Raw genomic sequence first — 12,387 nt, 5'->3', positions numbered from 1 at the left:
TTCCCCAATTGCCCTGACTTCTTGAGCTGCACTGAATTTCTTACAGAGTCACCCCTTCCAGTTCTCCCCTTCAGCCCACTTCTCTCTATTCCCTTTCCTCGAACCCCCTTCCCATCTCATCCCCTCTGAACCTACTTCTACTGCTGCAGTCTCAGCCTTCCTTACTGAGTTTGTTGAAATGGCAGCAGAGATACCCAGCCCTCAGGGGGCTGAAAAGGGGGAAGACATCCTTTGGGGGCCAGAGGAAGTGGCTCTAGAGGGACAAGGGGAATCAGGGAGGGGAGAGGGTCAAGGGGACAAGGCAGAAGATGGTAACCCTACCCTAGGGAGGGGTTGCTGCAGCCATCAACAAGGGATTTAGTGTCCAGGCCCTGGTGAGCAGAGCCAGGACTGCTTGTCTCTCCCCTAAACCACCACACCCCCCCCATGGCTCTAACTCAACCTCTGGGAACAGAGCCTTCAGGGCCCCCCCATCCTTGAGAGGGAATCCCCCCCCCCAAGAAAATGGGATACCCAGGCAGCCGGGAAACCCAAGAGCCTACAGAATGTGCTGATGGCAGACAGAGAGGGATCAAAGTTTCAGAATGGGGGCAGGGGTCACCCCAAGTCATGGAATGAGGGTCACCTCGTCCCACGCTGTGCTCTCTTCAATCCACAGGGTTTACATGGTAGACCCTGGATGGCATGTGGTCTGCACTCCACCCTGGCCCCGAAGGAGCTGTGCTCAAGGGGAGAGAAGATGGAACTGTGTGCTCAGGCGCTGGGCATACCCCATGGGCAGAGGCACGACGGAAGGGGCATCAAAGGCAGGGGCCGGGGAAGCAGAGGCTCCAGAGGCAGGGAATGAACGCGGGCAGATTGATGGGGACAGGTCTAGGGGAAATAAGGACAGACAGACCTGGGGGACTAGAGACAAGGCTGCCAGGGTCAGAGGGAAGTCTGAGGAGCAGTGGGGAAAATGGACAGCAGGGAGCTGGCAGGCGGCAGCCAGGTGGGTGGGGGCCCAGAGCTGGGTGCAAAGCCACAAGTTGTTGCTGAGCGGCTGGCCTCGGTGTCAGCTTCCTTGGAGAAGCAGCTGCTCCGAACCCCCCACCCCCACCCCTGCTCTGGGATAGGGGCGTCTGTTGGTCACTACTAGGGCAGCAGGAGGAGCAGACAGAGGGTGGCCTGGGGCGTGGGCAGGGGAGGAAATGGGGGCAGAGAAGAGGAAGGTTCCATGAGAGAATGGTGCGAGGTCAGTGAGGTGAAGCAGCAGCCTCGTGGAAGCAGCCCTGGCCTAAAGTCCTTCTGTCTGGGGCTCAGTTTCCTAAGTCCACAGTGAGGCACATGGACCGCTGCAAGAGTTCTCACGGTTGCTTCCCTGTCTGGCACCCACGTTCCCAAGCAGACAGTGGTATAGCAGACGGTGGGGCAAAGGAGAGGGGAGCCCCACTTTGGGGGGTGGGTAGGCCAGCAGGGGTGGTTGGCACTGCAGGATCTAGCTGCCCCCACCAGCTCATCCTTTCTTCTGCCTGCACTTGGAGGGGAGGGTGGCTTCTCGGGTGACTTAAGGACACGGTGCTCCTTGCCTCCCCCACTTCATGGGTCCAATAAATCCCTCCCTGAAGCAGAATCCTGCGATGACCTGGGGGAGTTTGGGGGGCTCAGGCAAGGAGGCATGTGTGTTGGGGGTCACACTGCCAGACACCTCCACCTGGCCGAGCACCTACCTTCTTAGGCCAGTATCAAGCCTTTTGGTGCTGGCTGGCCTGTCCCCGCCACCCCCTGGAGGAGTGACAGGGGCACTGTCTTAAAGGAGCAGGAATGCCCAAACATGGAGAAGGGGAAGACTGGACAGACCGTGGCTTCAAGGGACTCAGACCATGAGGCTGAGGGAAGGACGCAGGCTTTACAGGGCACTGCTGCCAACGAGGCCCTTTAAGGTTATTCATTTCTGCCTCCCTCAACTTCCCAGAGGGGAAATGGCAGCCAGGAAGGGAAAGCCACCAGCCAAGAGCTGCAAAAGGATCACCGTCAGGGAGGCTGGGTGTGAACTGGGATGGAGGCGCATGCTCTTTTGGAGCACCGCCCCAACACACACACCATTACGCCAGGGTCTCCAGGCCCAGATTTGGAAGGTGTTCATCCCATCCTGAGGGCTGGAGCTGAGAACGGGAGCGGTGGACTTCTAAGGGACCACTGAGGCATGGCCTGGCCATTCCCCATCAGTTCGGAACTTCGGCCGAAACATCAGTAGACAGGCTTAGAGGGAAACAGTATCTTAGGCTCCTCCAGCCAAGATATGCACATCTTGGGGGGGTGGGGGAGGGGGAATGAGGGGGTCCTGGTACCCTTTGCCCACCCACCTTCAGAAGGCGAGGCCCTGAAGGCTGGCAGGCTTTGGAGGGGGGCGGGGAGGGGGAGCCTCACAGCAGCAGTTGCTGCTAGATTAGGAGACGATGAGCTCCTGCTTACCCTAGGGCGCCACAGCTTTCTCTCACCACCTCACTCGGAGAACACAGCATCCAGATCCCCAATCCATCTCCCTCCCTCTGCAAGGCCAATTCTATCCCCAGGCTCCCTAGGCCCAGGTTTGGGGGAGCCCCAAGGATGAGACGAAACCAGGAGAGCTTCCCCCGGCAAGCCCCCAGGCTGGGTGGCCCATGAGCCCAGCTGTCTCCTGTCCATCTCCCAACAGGACGCAAGGCCCAGAATAGCAAGGTCATGAGCGTGGGTAGGGCCTCCTGGAGGTGGGGGCAGAGGCTGAGGGGCGTGAGCGTGGAGCCTCCACAGTGCCTGGGAAGGGAAGTGGGAGGCAGAATGGGAAGGGGCCCAGCCAGATGGAGGTGGGGAGGGAGAGGGCCAACAGAACAGGTGGGATTCTTCAGAACCCAGCTCCTCCTTGTTGGCACCTGCAGAGCTGGGAAGCCCAGGGGTGCCCTCAGTTGGAGGAAGGCACAGCCGCAATTCAGTCCAGAGAGCAGAGCCTGGGTGCTGTGGGGGAGGGGTACAGGGAGGAGAGGGAGACGTCGCAAATTCAAACACTCACAGGCCCAGCTAGGAGCCTCCTTGAGCAAAATGGGCCAGTGGGAGTGGAGCAGATGTGGAAGGCGGGTACCACATGAGGCTGGATCTTCTGACTTTTGGGAAGAACCAGTGATCTGAACTTTTATGTGAAATTCCAATGGAAACATCATCCAGGCCAAGTAAATCATGTCAGTGGCTTCAACCTAGATGAACCTTCCCATTTTACCGATGAGGCTACTGAGGCCTGGAGAGGTTACACCTTGCCCAGGACATACCACAAATGAGAAGCAAAGGCAAGAGTGGAAGCCAGCACTCTTTATCATCCAGCCTTCAGCTTTCCAGCTTGGCTCTGAGAAGAGGGGCGGGTCAGCCTGCCCCTGGGGCTCTCTGCAGCTAGGCTGTGGTGGCCACATTCAATCTCCCAACACAGCCACCGTGCCCCTAGCCCAGCCCCTCACAATCTCTCCTGGCCTGTTTTCTCCCCAGGGTAAGAAGCCTTAACTGAAGAATTCAGAGCAGGAAGGTCTGTACTGATTGGAGATCATCGATCCTGCTGTTCATGGTCCTGTCCCACTAAGCGAACTTGGCTGGAGACCCTGAGAAGCACCATTTGGCTCCGCACTTAACCCTCAAGAAACAGGACAGTCCCCCCAGGAGCAATGGGCCAAAAGCTCAGGTCTGGAAGCAACAGGGACTCAAGATGACCCAGACCTCTGGCCTCTCAGCTCTGAAGCTGGCAACACTGAGTGGGCTACCTTCCTGACCCGCCAGTCCCAGCCCCCCACTGCAAACACTGGCCACAGCCATCACAATGGAACTGAGATAAACCCTTTTATTTATTTAGGCTTCTCCATTTTGTTTAAAACAACAAGAACAACCACCTTAATATAACTGACAGCCCTTCCCCCTCACCCTTCCTTGGGCTGAGGGGTGGTTAATGGGGAAATGGCCCCCAGGGATGGGGCTGACTGTAAGAGCCCCTAGGGAGGTAATGGAGCCTGAATCCCCTGCCCAGGGGATGGGGCACCTGTAGTGTATGAACTGGGGAGTTAGGGCTTTTGAACCTTTTTGTACCAACATACATGCCCTTGGCCGTCAAGGGTCAGGAAGCATGTGGCGAGGGGATTCTCACTGCTCCTCTGTGTCTCAGCCCAGCCCCAATCTCACCAACTGAGGGCTGGGGAGCAAGAAGAGAGAGGGTGGGGTAGGGTGTCTCACACAAAGGAGTACTGGTTATTTATGGCTCTGGGATGGCCCCCTTCTTCTCCGTCGCCCCCTAGTGGTAACTGCTGGAGCTGCACCATCAGGGTCACCCCGGGGGGCCCAGCAGATCCAGCGCCTCCCTGGGCCTCTGTGCCTGGGGCTACGGCCTCTTCCAATTCAACCACGGGGACCAGCTCAACCACGGGGACCAGCTCTTCCTGGAGCCCTCCACTGCCCGCTTTCTCTTTCTCTTGCCTCTCTTTGGCTGCTGCGGCTGCTGCTGCCGCCACTTCTGGCGCCCCCGACGCCTCTTCTGCCCCAGGATGTGGGGGATCTGTCCATGAAGGGGGTTCAGGGGGCTGGGGTGGGTCATGGGAGGTGCTCGGTTCTGGATAGGAACGGTAAGAAGACAGACTGATGGTGGAGGGAGGCAAGCTCTTGGAGCAGCCTCCCCTTCGCTCATCCCCTCCCTGGAGCCATGTGCTATCTCCCCCAGATCCCGTCTCCTGAGCAATCCCCCCATCCATGGAAGATGGATCATGGGCGGCGGTGAGAGGAGGACCACACTTACACACAGTCACTCGCTCCGAAGGGCATGAGGGTGGAGGAGGCATCGGGGTAGCATCGATCTCCCTCGCACACCCCTGCATGGCTCCCGGCCTGCTCCCGGCCTGGGGGGGTAGGGGAGGGGCAACGTGGGGACAGATGGGACATTGGGGGTGGGGAAAAGGGAGAGATCAGACAGGGACATCAGACACCAAGGGAGGAGGGAGGGGGATCAGACCGAGCACCCCCAAGAAGGGCAGGCCCAAGGCGAGGCTGTGATGGAGGGCAAAGACAAGGCCAGGGAGGACGCGTCTAGGAGACAGACAGACGATGGAACAGACGGGCTGATGGAATGGGAATGCGCGAAACCCAGCTCCCCACTTCCTCCCGGCTCCAGCATGGAGCCTGGTGCCTTCCTACGTCCCCATGGGCTCCTTTTCCCCGAGAGACCCAACACACAGGCATCTCCTCTGCCCCCGCTCTCCTCCTTGGGCCCCCCACCCCGTCTTGCTGGCACACACACCTCCTCACTTCTTGGGTGCACGGGCACCTCCTCCCCTGCAGACCTGCTCTGCTCACCCTGCTGTCGCTGGGAGGACACGACATAGCTGACAAGGACAACGTCACTGGAGCCTCCAGACTCCAGGGGAATGGGGTGCATCCGGAAATGCTCGAGCATATCAAAGATGGACTGGAACCACAGGTGCTGGACCCGGCACTGACCTTCCTCATTCAGCGACAGACGCAGGTGCTGAGGGTGGGACGAGTGGGATAAAACGGGAGCCTGAGCCCTACCAGTCACACAACCCTCCTCCCCCGATGGCAGCATCCCCCCACTCGACCCGCAGGCCCGCTGCCTGCAATGGAGCCTCCTCCTCAGGCACTCACCTTGGCCTTGCCCTGGAAGTTGAACGTGAGGACATATTCACCCCGTCTTGTCTCACTCTGACGTACCAGGAAAACCCCGTGGGAGCCAGTCCCTCCAGCCAGCACTAGCTGGGCGGCCTTGAGTCGAGAGAGCATCCCGTGGAACCAAGGATACCCTGAGAGGGGCTGGTCCCCCTCGCCTCCCTCTGGCTCTCCTTGGAACAGTAAGGACCCTTCAGGAAAGAGAGAGGGGAGGAAACCAGGTGTCAGGGAAGCCACCCTGATCCCAAGGAGAAGAGAAGTCTTGCTCTTCCCTCATGGGTTACTCCCGAGCCCCCCAGGTCGGACCCCTGAGGATCCCAAGACAAGAGTTTTAGGTAGGTGGGCACCAGGCCTGGAAGCAGACACACACTCACACCTCTGGTACCTGTGGCTGTTTCCGGAGTGTCCAGGGGTGGGTAAGGGGCTGCGAGGGGATGAACGGTCCCTGCTGGGGGTCCCTCTTCAATGGGGATCCGTGGGGGCAACTCTGGGGGAAGCAGTTCCATTGAGTCAAAATGGGAGGCGGCGATGGAGGCGGAACTGGGGGAGATGGATGCCGAAGGGCGGTCTGACAGGCCCCCGTAGGCCCCTAGAAGAAAAAGGGGAGAGTAAAACTGAGAACTTGAAGCTTCTTTTTGGGAGGACTGGTCTGCCGGACCCACTTCCCCAGCGGCCAGGCTACCCTGTGGGCACTGGCGTCAGCTGGCCGAAATGCTGGCTCCTTCTTCAGGCACTGAGCCTGATGGTTCTCATCGGTGGCTCCTAACTTATACTTCACACACTGCTGAAAGGGCTGCAGTGATATCAACAAGGTCTTAGAATCCAAATGTGCCCACATCTCTTCTGAACCAACAGTTGAAATTACTGCAACTCTATAGTTGCAGAATTGGGGGGTAGAACCCCTCAAGTATTTTCACATTAAAAATAGGTACTTTCTTTGTCTACAGGACAAAGCCCTCAACTCTCAGTGGCATCAAAGATTCTACTTCTGTGAATTCCGTCAACCTAACCAGCCTGATCTTCAAGTTACCCTGTATTCCCGTGTCCTCTGATTTAGCCCAATTATCCCGCCTAACTTTCTCAGATGTCCAGGGCTCTCCCCACCTCAGGTCTCTGCTCACACCGTCTCCTTTCTCCAAGCCACGTTCTTTTCTCCTCCCCTGTGCAGAACTCCTCATCTAGCCCACCTTCCCTGATTCTCTTCCTCCCCAGTTCCCAAGGCCTCCTGTTCAGGCTCACCAGGTGGGAGCCCTGTATTTTAGGAGTGATGTCAACTCAGCTAGACCGTGAGCCCACAGGGCAGCTCTGAGCTCCTCATCCTGCCCAGAGCCTAGCCTAGGTCGAGGAGGTACTAGGAGTTCCTGAGTGTCTGCTGAGCAGCAGGCAGGAGCCTACAGGTGCGTCCTACATATTAGTGCTGAGGACAGGAATATGCGGGGTGCAGGGCACTGTGGCTCAGGATCAAGTTGGCATAGCCTTTGTCTTTGTCAGTGATCCTTGGATGACCTCAGAAAAGCCATTTCTCCTCTCTGCTCTTAGCTGCCTGAGAAATGAGGCGATCAGAACTGAAGACCTGGTAAGGTCCATTCTGGCCTCTAGATTCTTTAATACATTTGTTTACACAGGCTGTGTGCAAGGTACAGTGAAACTGAAGCTCAGAATGGAGGATCAGAAGAGTGTAGTCGAGTCTAGAAAGGTGAGCTGGGGCCAGGTAGACACATCTTTTTGTGTCTATGTGTACGGACAGCGTATGTGTGTGTTTAAAAGTTGGGACTCAAAAGAAATCCTAGTACCATCAACATATGCATGGAGATGCAGAGCAAGAAAACAACAAAGATGTGCACAGCGTTCTGCGAGCTTGGAGAAGAGAACCATTATCTCTGGCCAAAGTGGTGAAGGAGAAGGTGACAGGGCGGGGATAGAACGCTGGAGAAGGGTGGGCTTGGGGCTTGGGTCGGGGCAGTGATGATGACGGTTCTAACTGGTAAACTGTGGCTGGGTCTGTTCAGGGACAAAAGTCAAATGTTGGTGGGTGGCAGCTGAGCGGAAACTGGAGAGAGGGCCAGGGCCCGGGCCTGCCGGCCAGGGGCTTACATAACAGGTCCCAGGGTCCTCAGCTCTCTGAGGCCCCACCCTTACCCTGCGAAAGGCGGTCGCTGCTCTCACTGGGTCCCAGCAGCAGGCCCTGGCTGGGCAGACTCTCCGAGTGGTTCAGGCAGGGCGGCTCCAGGCTGTCTGTATTCTCCCTCGTCAGGAAGGAGGTCCCGGGGGCCAGAGGGAGGGTCATGGGGCGGGGACTGGTAGCAGGGTAGGGTCTGCAGAGACAGGGAAAACTGTGCTGGGAGGACAAGTCACCGCGGAGAGGCAGACAGCTGCTCCCCAAGCCTACCCCTGGGCCCCTCAGTGACAGAAGTCGGGCTCCTCACCCTGGGCTCAGGCATTCTTGGATGTCAGACACCCAGGCCTTCACATGTAGCGCGTCGGCTGTCTCCAGGATGTACTCCGAGGGGCCTTCCACCTATGGGGACAAGAGGAGGCCCACAGGCCACTTCCAGGTCTCGAGGCCCTAATGCACCCCTAACAGGAGCAAGGACATTCTCCTGCTCACACCCCTCCCAGAAAAGCCACCGCCCTGGGGACACATTCTCAAGGCACCTTCCTTGTACGTGTATCCCTTGATTCAATGTCTGAAAAGAGCTCTCTCTCTAACGTGAGTGCTCCAAGAGGGCAGGGAGCCCAGGTCTCCTACCTTAACCACAAAGGTGTTCTCCCGGTCAGGCATCTCCAGGGCTGTGGTCGTCCGCACATCGGTGATGGTGGAGCAGGGAATGCTCAGTCGAGGCCGAGACGCCTAGGTCGCGAGCGAGAACAAGACCCAGACTGTTGGTGCGGAGAGACAATCGTTCCCCTCCCTCCAGGGATTCGGCCTTCCTTCCACACCCAAAGGGCGTTAGACAAGTAACACTGCTTTCTCTGTCGTGCCCACAGCGACTAACCCAGAGTCAGGAGCTAGCTTTAAAAAACCCAGGCCCTCCTGGGTGGCTCATTGGTAAAGAATCTGCCTGCCAGTGCAGGGGAGACAGGTTTGATCGCTAGTCCGGAAAGATCCCACATGCTGCGGGACAACTAAGTCTGTGCGCCACAACTACTGAGTCTGTGCTCTATAGAGCCCACGAGCCGACACTACAGAAGCCGGAGCGCTCGAGAGCCACGGGCTCCGCAACAAGAAAAGCCACCGCGGTGAGAAGCCTGCAAACCACGAGTCGCCCCCCTTTGCCACAACTAGACAAAGTCCATGCAGCAACGAAGACCCAGCACAGCCAAATAAACAAATACAAATTTTTTAAAAAAACAAACAATAAGCATAGCTCGGTATGTGGGCCAAGCCACCACCCTGGTTGCTCAACCCCTTGCTCCCAGCCACCCCACCTCCGCTGAGCCTCACCTTGGGGGGTATGAAGAACTCCAGCCGACTTCCTCCTCCTTCTCCTTCACTTCGAAGCAGCAAGCGACACTTCTGCCACTGAGGCTGACCCCCTCCCCCTGACGTAGGCCCCGCTGCCCCTCCTCCCCGGCCCACTCCTGCGGGGTCAGGGGCAGCCTCTTCAGCCCCCATGAAACTCAACAGCTCTTCCCGCTGCACCATGCCTGCAGCATCCTTCAAGGACCCCCCACCCCGACTGAGTCTCAGCCTCTCGAAACGGTGAGTCCATCTGTCCCCGGGGGACGTCCCGTCGCTGACCAGTCCCCTGCTGACAGTCCCAGCCCCGCCAGAGGAGTTGGAGTTGCTGTTCCCACCTAACGCTGGGGGCCCCGAAGCTGTCTCCAGGGGCCCTGCTGGAGAGGGCGGGTCAACGGTCCCCCGCCACTGCAGGATGCCGCGGACCGAACCGCGGACCGAGCGACCCACTGAGCGGAGAGAGAAGCGCTTCTTGAGCTTCGGCTTCGAGGAGGTCGTAGAAGAGGAAGAGACCGAGGAAGGGAGGGGGCCGGCCAGGTCCTCAGATGATCGAGAAGGGCCCAGCACAGCCAGGGGCCCGCCCGCCCTGCAGCTCTCAAGGGACAGGTCGTGTGGCGGGACCTCCACACCAGGACTCAGAGGAGCCAGGAGGGGTGGCGACAGGGAGCCGGAGGCCCGGGCCACCTCCGCTTCAAAGTGCTGCAGGAAGAGCTCGGCAAAACGGCGGGAGAAGGCGGCCTCGGCCCCTGGCCCTGCATACTGGGGGTGAGAGGCCAGGTAGAGGCGAAAACGGCGGGCAAAATCCAGGGCGGCCGCCCGGGCGTGGGACTCGCAGAACTCCCGCCAACTCGGGGGAGGCGGTGGGGGTAACGGGGGAGGGGAGGGCGAGGCCCCATCCTCTGGGGAAGGGGCACCATTCATGATGGCCCCCAGGAGGCGGAGAGGGGGAGCTTGTGGGGAGGGGCGGCAAAGAGAGAAGCGGCCAGAAGACACGGGGTGAGCGGCAGCAGCTGCAGAAGGAAGAGGCACATATATGGAGTCACTGCTGAGGTGGGACGGGGCCAGACCCCCTCCTCTGAGCGCAACTGGGAACACACACCACACTGCCTCCCTGCCCCTCCCCAAGTCCTTGCGCCCCACAGGCCCCAGCCAACCACCCACCCCCACCTGTCCCCGACTCCAATGTCTAGCCTGCACCCCTCCTCCTGCTGCCTCCCTGATCCACATTCCCTGGCTTCAGCTCCAGGTGTGATGGACGGCTGGACAGCGCCTTCCTCTAAACAGGAATCTGTTTCACCTTCCCTCCCTTCTCTAAAATGATCCTTCGATATTTATCACCTGCTTCCTAGTTGCCGCTCTTACCTTTCCCTGCGAGAGGTTTTAACAACCTCTGTAACAGAAGAGGAACCCGGAGCTCAGAGAGTTTCAGAACTCCAAGTCTCCTGTCTTTCCCATGGCACAGCCCTCGTCCCCAGGCACTGACTGTGCCCGTCTCAAGTCACTGCCCCTCACTGCCCCAGCTTGCAGGGGAGCCAGGCCTGTGGAGCTTAAGAGACCCTGCCTCCCATGGTCCATCACTGAGGACGGAGGTTGCTCATTGAGGACAGACCGATGAAAGCCAACCCCAGGGCCCAGTACCCAAGCACTGTACTTGGAAAGCTTGGAAGGCTTGGAAGGGCCAGAGCCCACTTCTTGGGTGGCCCTCCAGTCTGGGGCCCAGAGGCAACAGCAGTGTGGGCTGGGTCTGGGCGAGTCTTTGCTGGCCGCAAGGTAAAACAGAGAGCTGGGGCCTTGGGTTTCTCACCTTCCTCTTCTCTCACAGAGGAGTGTGCCCTAAAGGCTGGTTAGCTTGGTGGTTAAGGCCATAGGTTCTGGAGTTAGACTTAGGATGAAATTCCATCACTGCCACTTATTAGCTGGGTGATCTTGCACAAATTACACGTCCTCTCTGAGCTTTGGTTTTCGTATTTATAAAACAGGACTAATGATCCCTAACCCCTAGAACTGTTGGTAGAATTAAACAGGACGTGTCCCGGCTTGACACAAAGTAAGTACACAACAAATGACAGTCGTTATTACTATCTTTATGGGGTTCTGATTTTCTCAAAGAGAAATCAGCAAAGGGAAGAGCCTTCCCAAGGTCTTACAACTAGCAAGTGGCAAAGCTGGGCAGGGAATTTACAAGCCCATGGCTCCTCTGTTAGTGTTCCTCCCCCATGTTATACTTGAAGATGACTGGCACCAAGGGGGTGGAGGCAGTTCAGGCGAATCTCCCCAAACTCCAGACTCCTCTTCAGACCCAGGTCAGCGCCCCCTCCCCTTTCTCTTTGGCTTGGACCCTACACACTCAGATGGCTCCAACCACAGGGGCAATTCCAAACCAACGAGAAGACGCCAGGAGATGAAAGAGTCATGGAGCACGGGGGAACCGAGCCAAGAGGTGTACACACAACAGAGAGCCCAATCTCCAGGCAGAGGCCACCTCAGCTCACACCGGCCCACCCAACCCTCTGCACCACAGGCAGACACAGCCCCCCTTCAGGCCCGCTGACCCTGCGGGCCCTAAGCTGGTGAGTCAGTTTCTCTTTCGTCAAGCGGGACTCAGATACATTTTTCCCACTGCACCTGCCTCTTGGCTCAGTTCTGATATTTCCCGAAGGGCGGGTGGTGGAGGGTGCAGGCTCCGCTCCTGGCTCGGACCCTCCGGACCCGGTGGTCAATCCACTCCGACCCGACCCTCCTCCCCGGACACCCTCTACCCGCCCATTCCCCGGGGCCGCAGCCCCCAAGCAAGCAGCCCTGTCTGCTGCACTCTCTGGGGCCGAGAGCCCCTCCTGCCTCTAGCCACCCCCCACGCCCGCCCCCACCCAAGGGTCCCCGCAAGCGCCGGGGCCGGGTCGCGGAGAGGGAAGAGGGACTTGAAGAGGGGGGTTCCGGTTCCGGTCCCACCTGCATCTCGGTCCCCGCGGTTAGCTCCGGCGGCGGCGGCAGCTCCCGCTCCTGCCCCACCCCCACTCCGCGACTAGCTCCCAGCCCGGTTCTGCGCAGGCGCCGGGACCCCCTTTTTCCCGTCACCGTAGGAAGCGACCATAGAGAAGAGCGGGGAGAAGGAAGGGCACCTTCATACTCACTTCCGCCATCCTCCCACAGCGTGCGGCCCTTCCAGAGCTGAAAGTAGGAGTCTCGGAGGGCTCAGTGACTTCTCCAGTTGCACCTACCAGGGTCGGCAGGAACAGCCATAAGAAAGGGTTGGGTCCTACCAG

At 58.8% G+C, this 12,387-nt stretch overlaps 1 protein-coding gene across 3 annotated transcripts; it reads right to left on the bottom strand.

Annotated features, from left to right (window-relative positions):
* Window positions 1-3,866: 3,866 nt before the first annotated feature.
* On the bottom strand, window positions 3,867-12,132 carry SH2B1 (SH2B adaptor protein 1). Of its 3 annotated transcripts, none has more exons than XM_068968112.1 (10): window positions 12,074-12,132; window positions 9,110-10,134; window positions 8,414-8,515; window positions 8,091-8,182; window positions 7,804-7,979; window positions 6,050-6,253; window positions 5,644-5,855; window positions 5,335-5,506; window positions 4,781-4,880; window positions 4,448-4,597 (listed from the first exon to the last, which is right to left on the bottom strand). In XM_068968112.1, the coding sequence occupies exons 2-10, from the start codon at window positions 10,043-10,045 to the stop codon at window positions 4,579-4,581; spliced, it is 2,013 nt and encodes a 670-aa protein (XP_068824213.1). In that variant the 5' UTR covers window positions 10,046-10,134; window positions 12,074-12,132; the 3' UTR covers window positions 4,448-4,578. The 3 variants fall into 3 exon arrangements, with proteins under 3 accessions (XP_068824211.1, XP_068824213.1, XP_068824212.1); XM_068968111.1 differs by having other exon boundaries at window positions 4,469-4,597; window positions 5,279-5,506; XM_068968110.1 differs by lacking the exon at window positions 4,781-4,880 and having other exon boundaries at window positions 3,867-4,597.
* Window positions 12,133-12,387: the final 255 nt, after the last annotated feature.

Source organism: Capricornis sumatraensis, chromosome 3 (genome assembly GCF_032405125.1).
Source record: "Capricornis sumatraensis isolate serow.1 chromosome 3, serow.2, whole genome shotgun sequence".
In the NCBI taxonomy this organism is placed as follows: Eukaryota; Metazoa; Chordata; class Mammalia; order Artiodactyla; family Bovidae; genus Capricornis; species Capricornis sumatraensis.
Note: the sequence above shows the minus strand (reverse complement) of the source record. Positions and strands in the feature narration are given on the sequence as shown.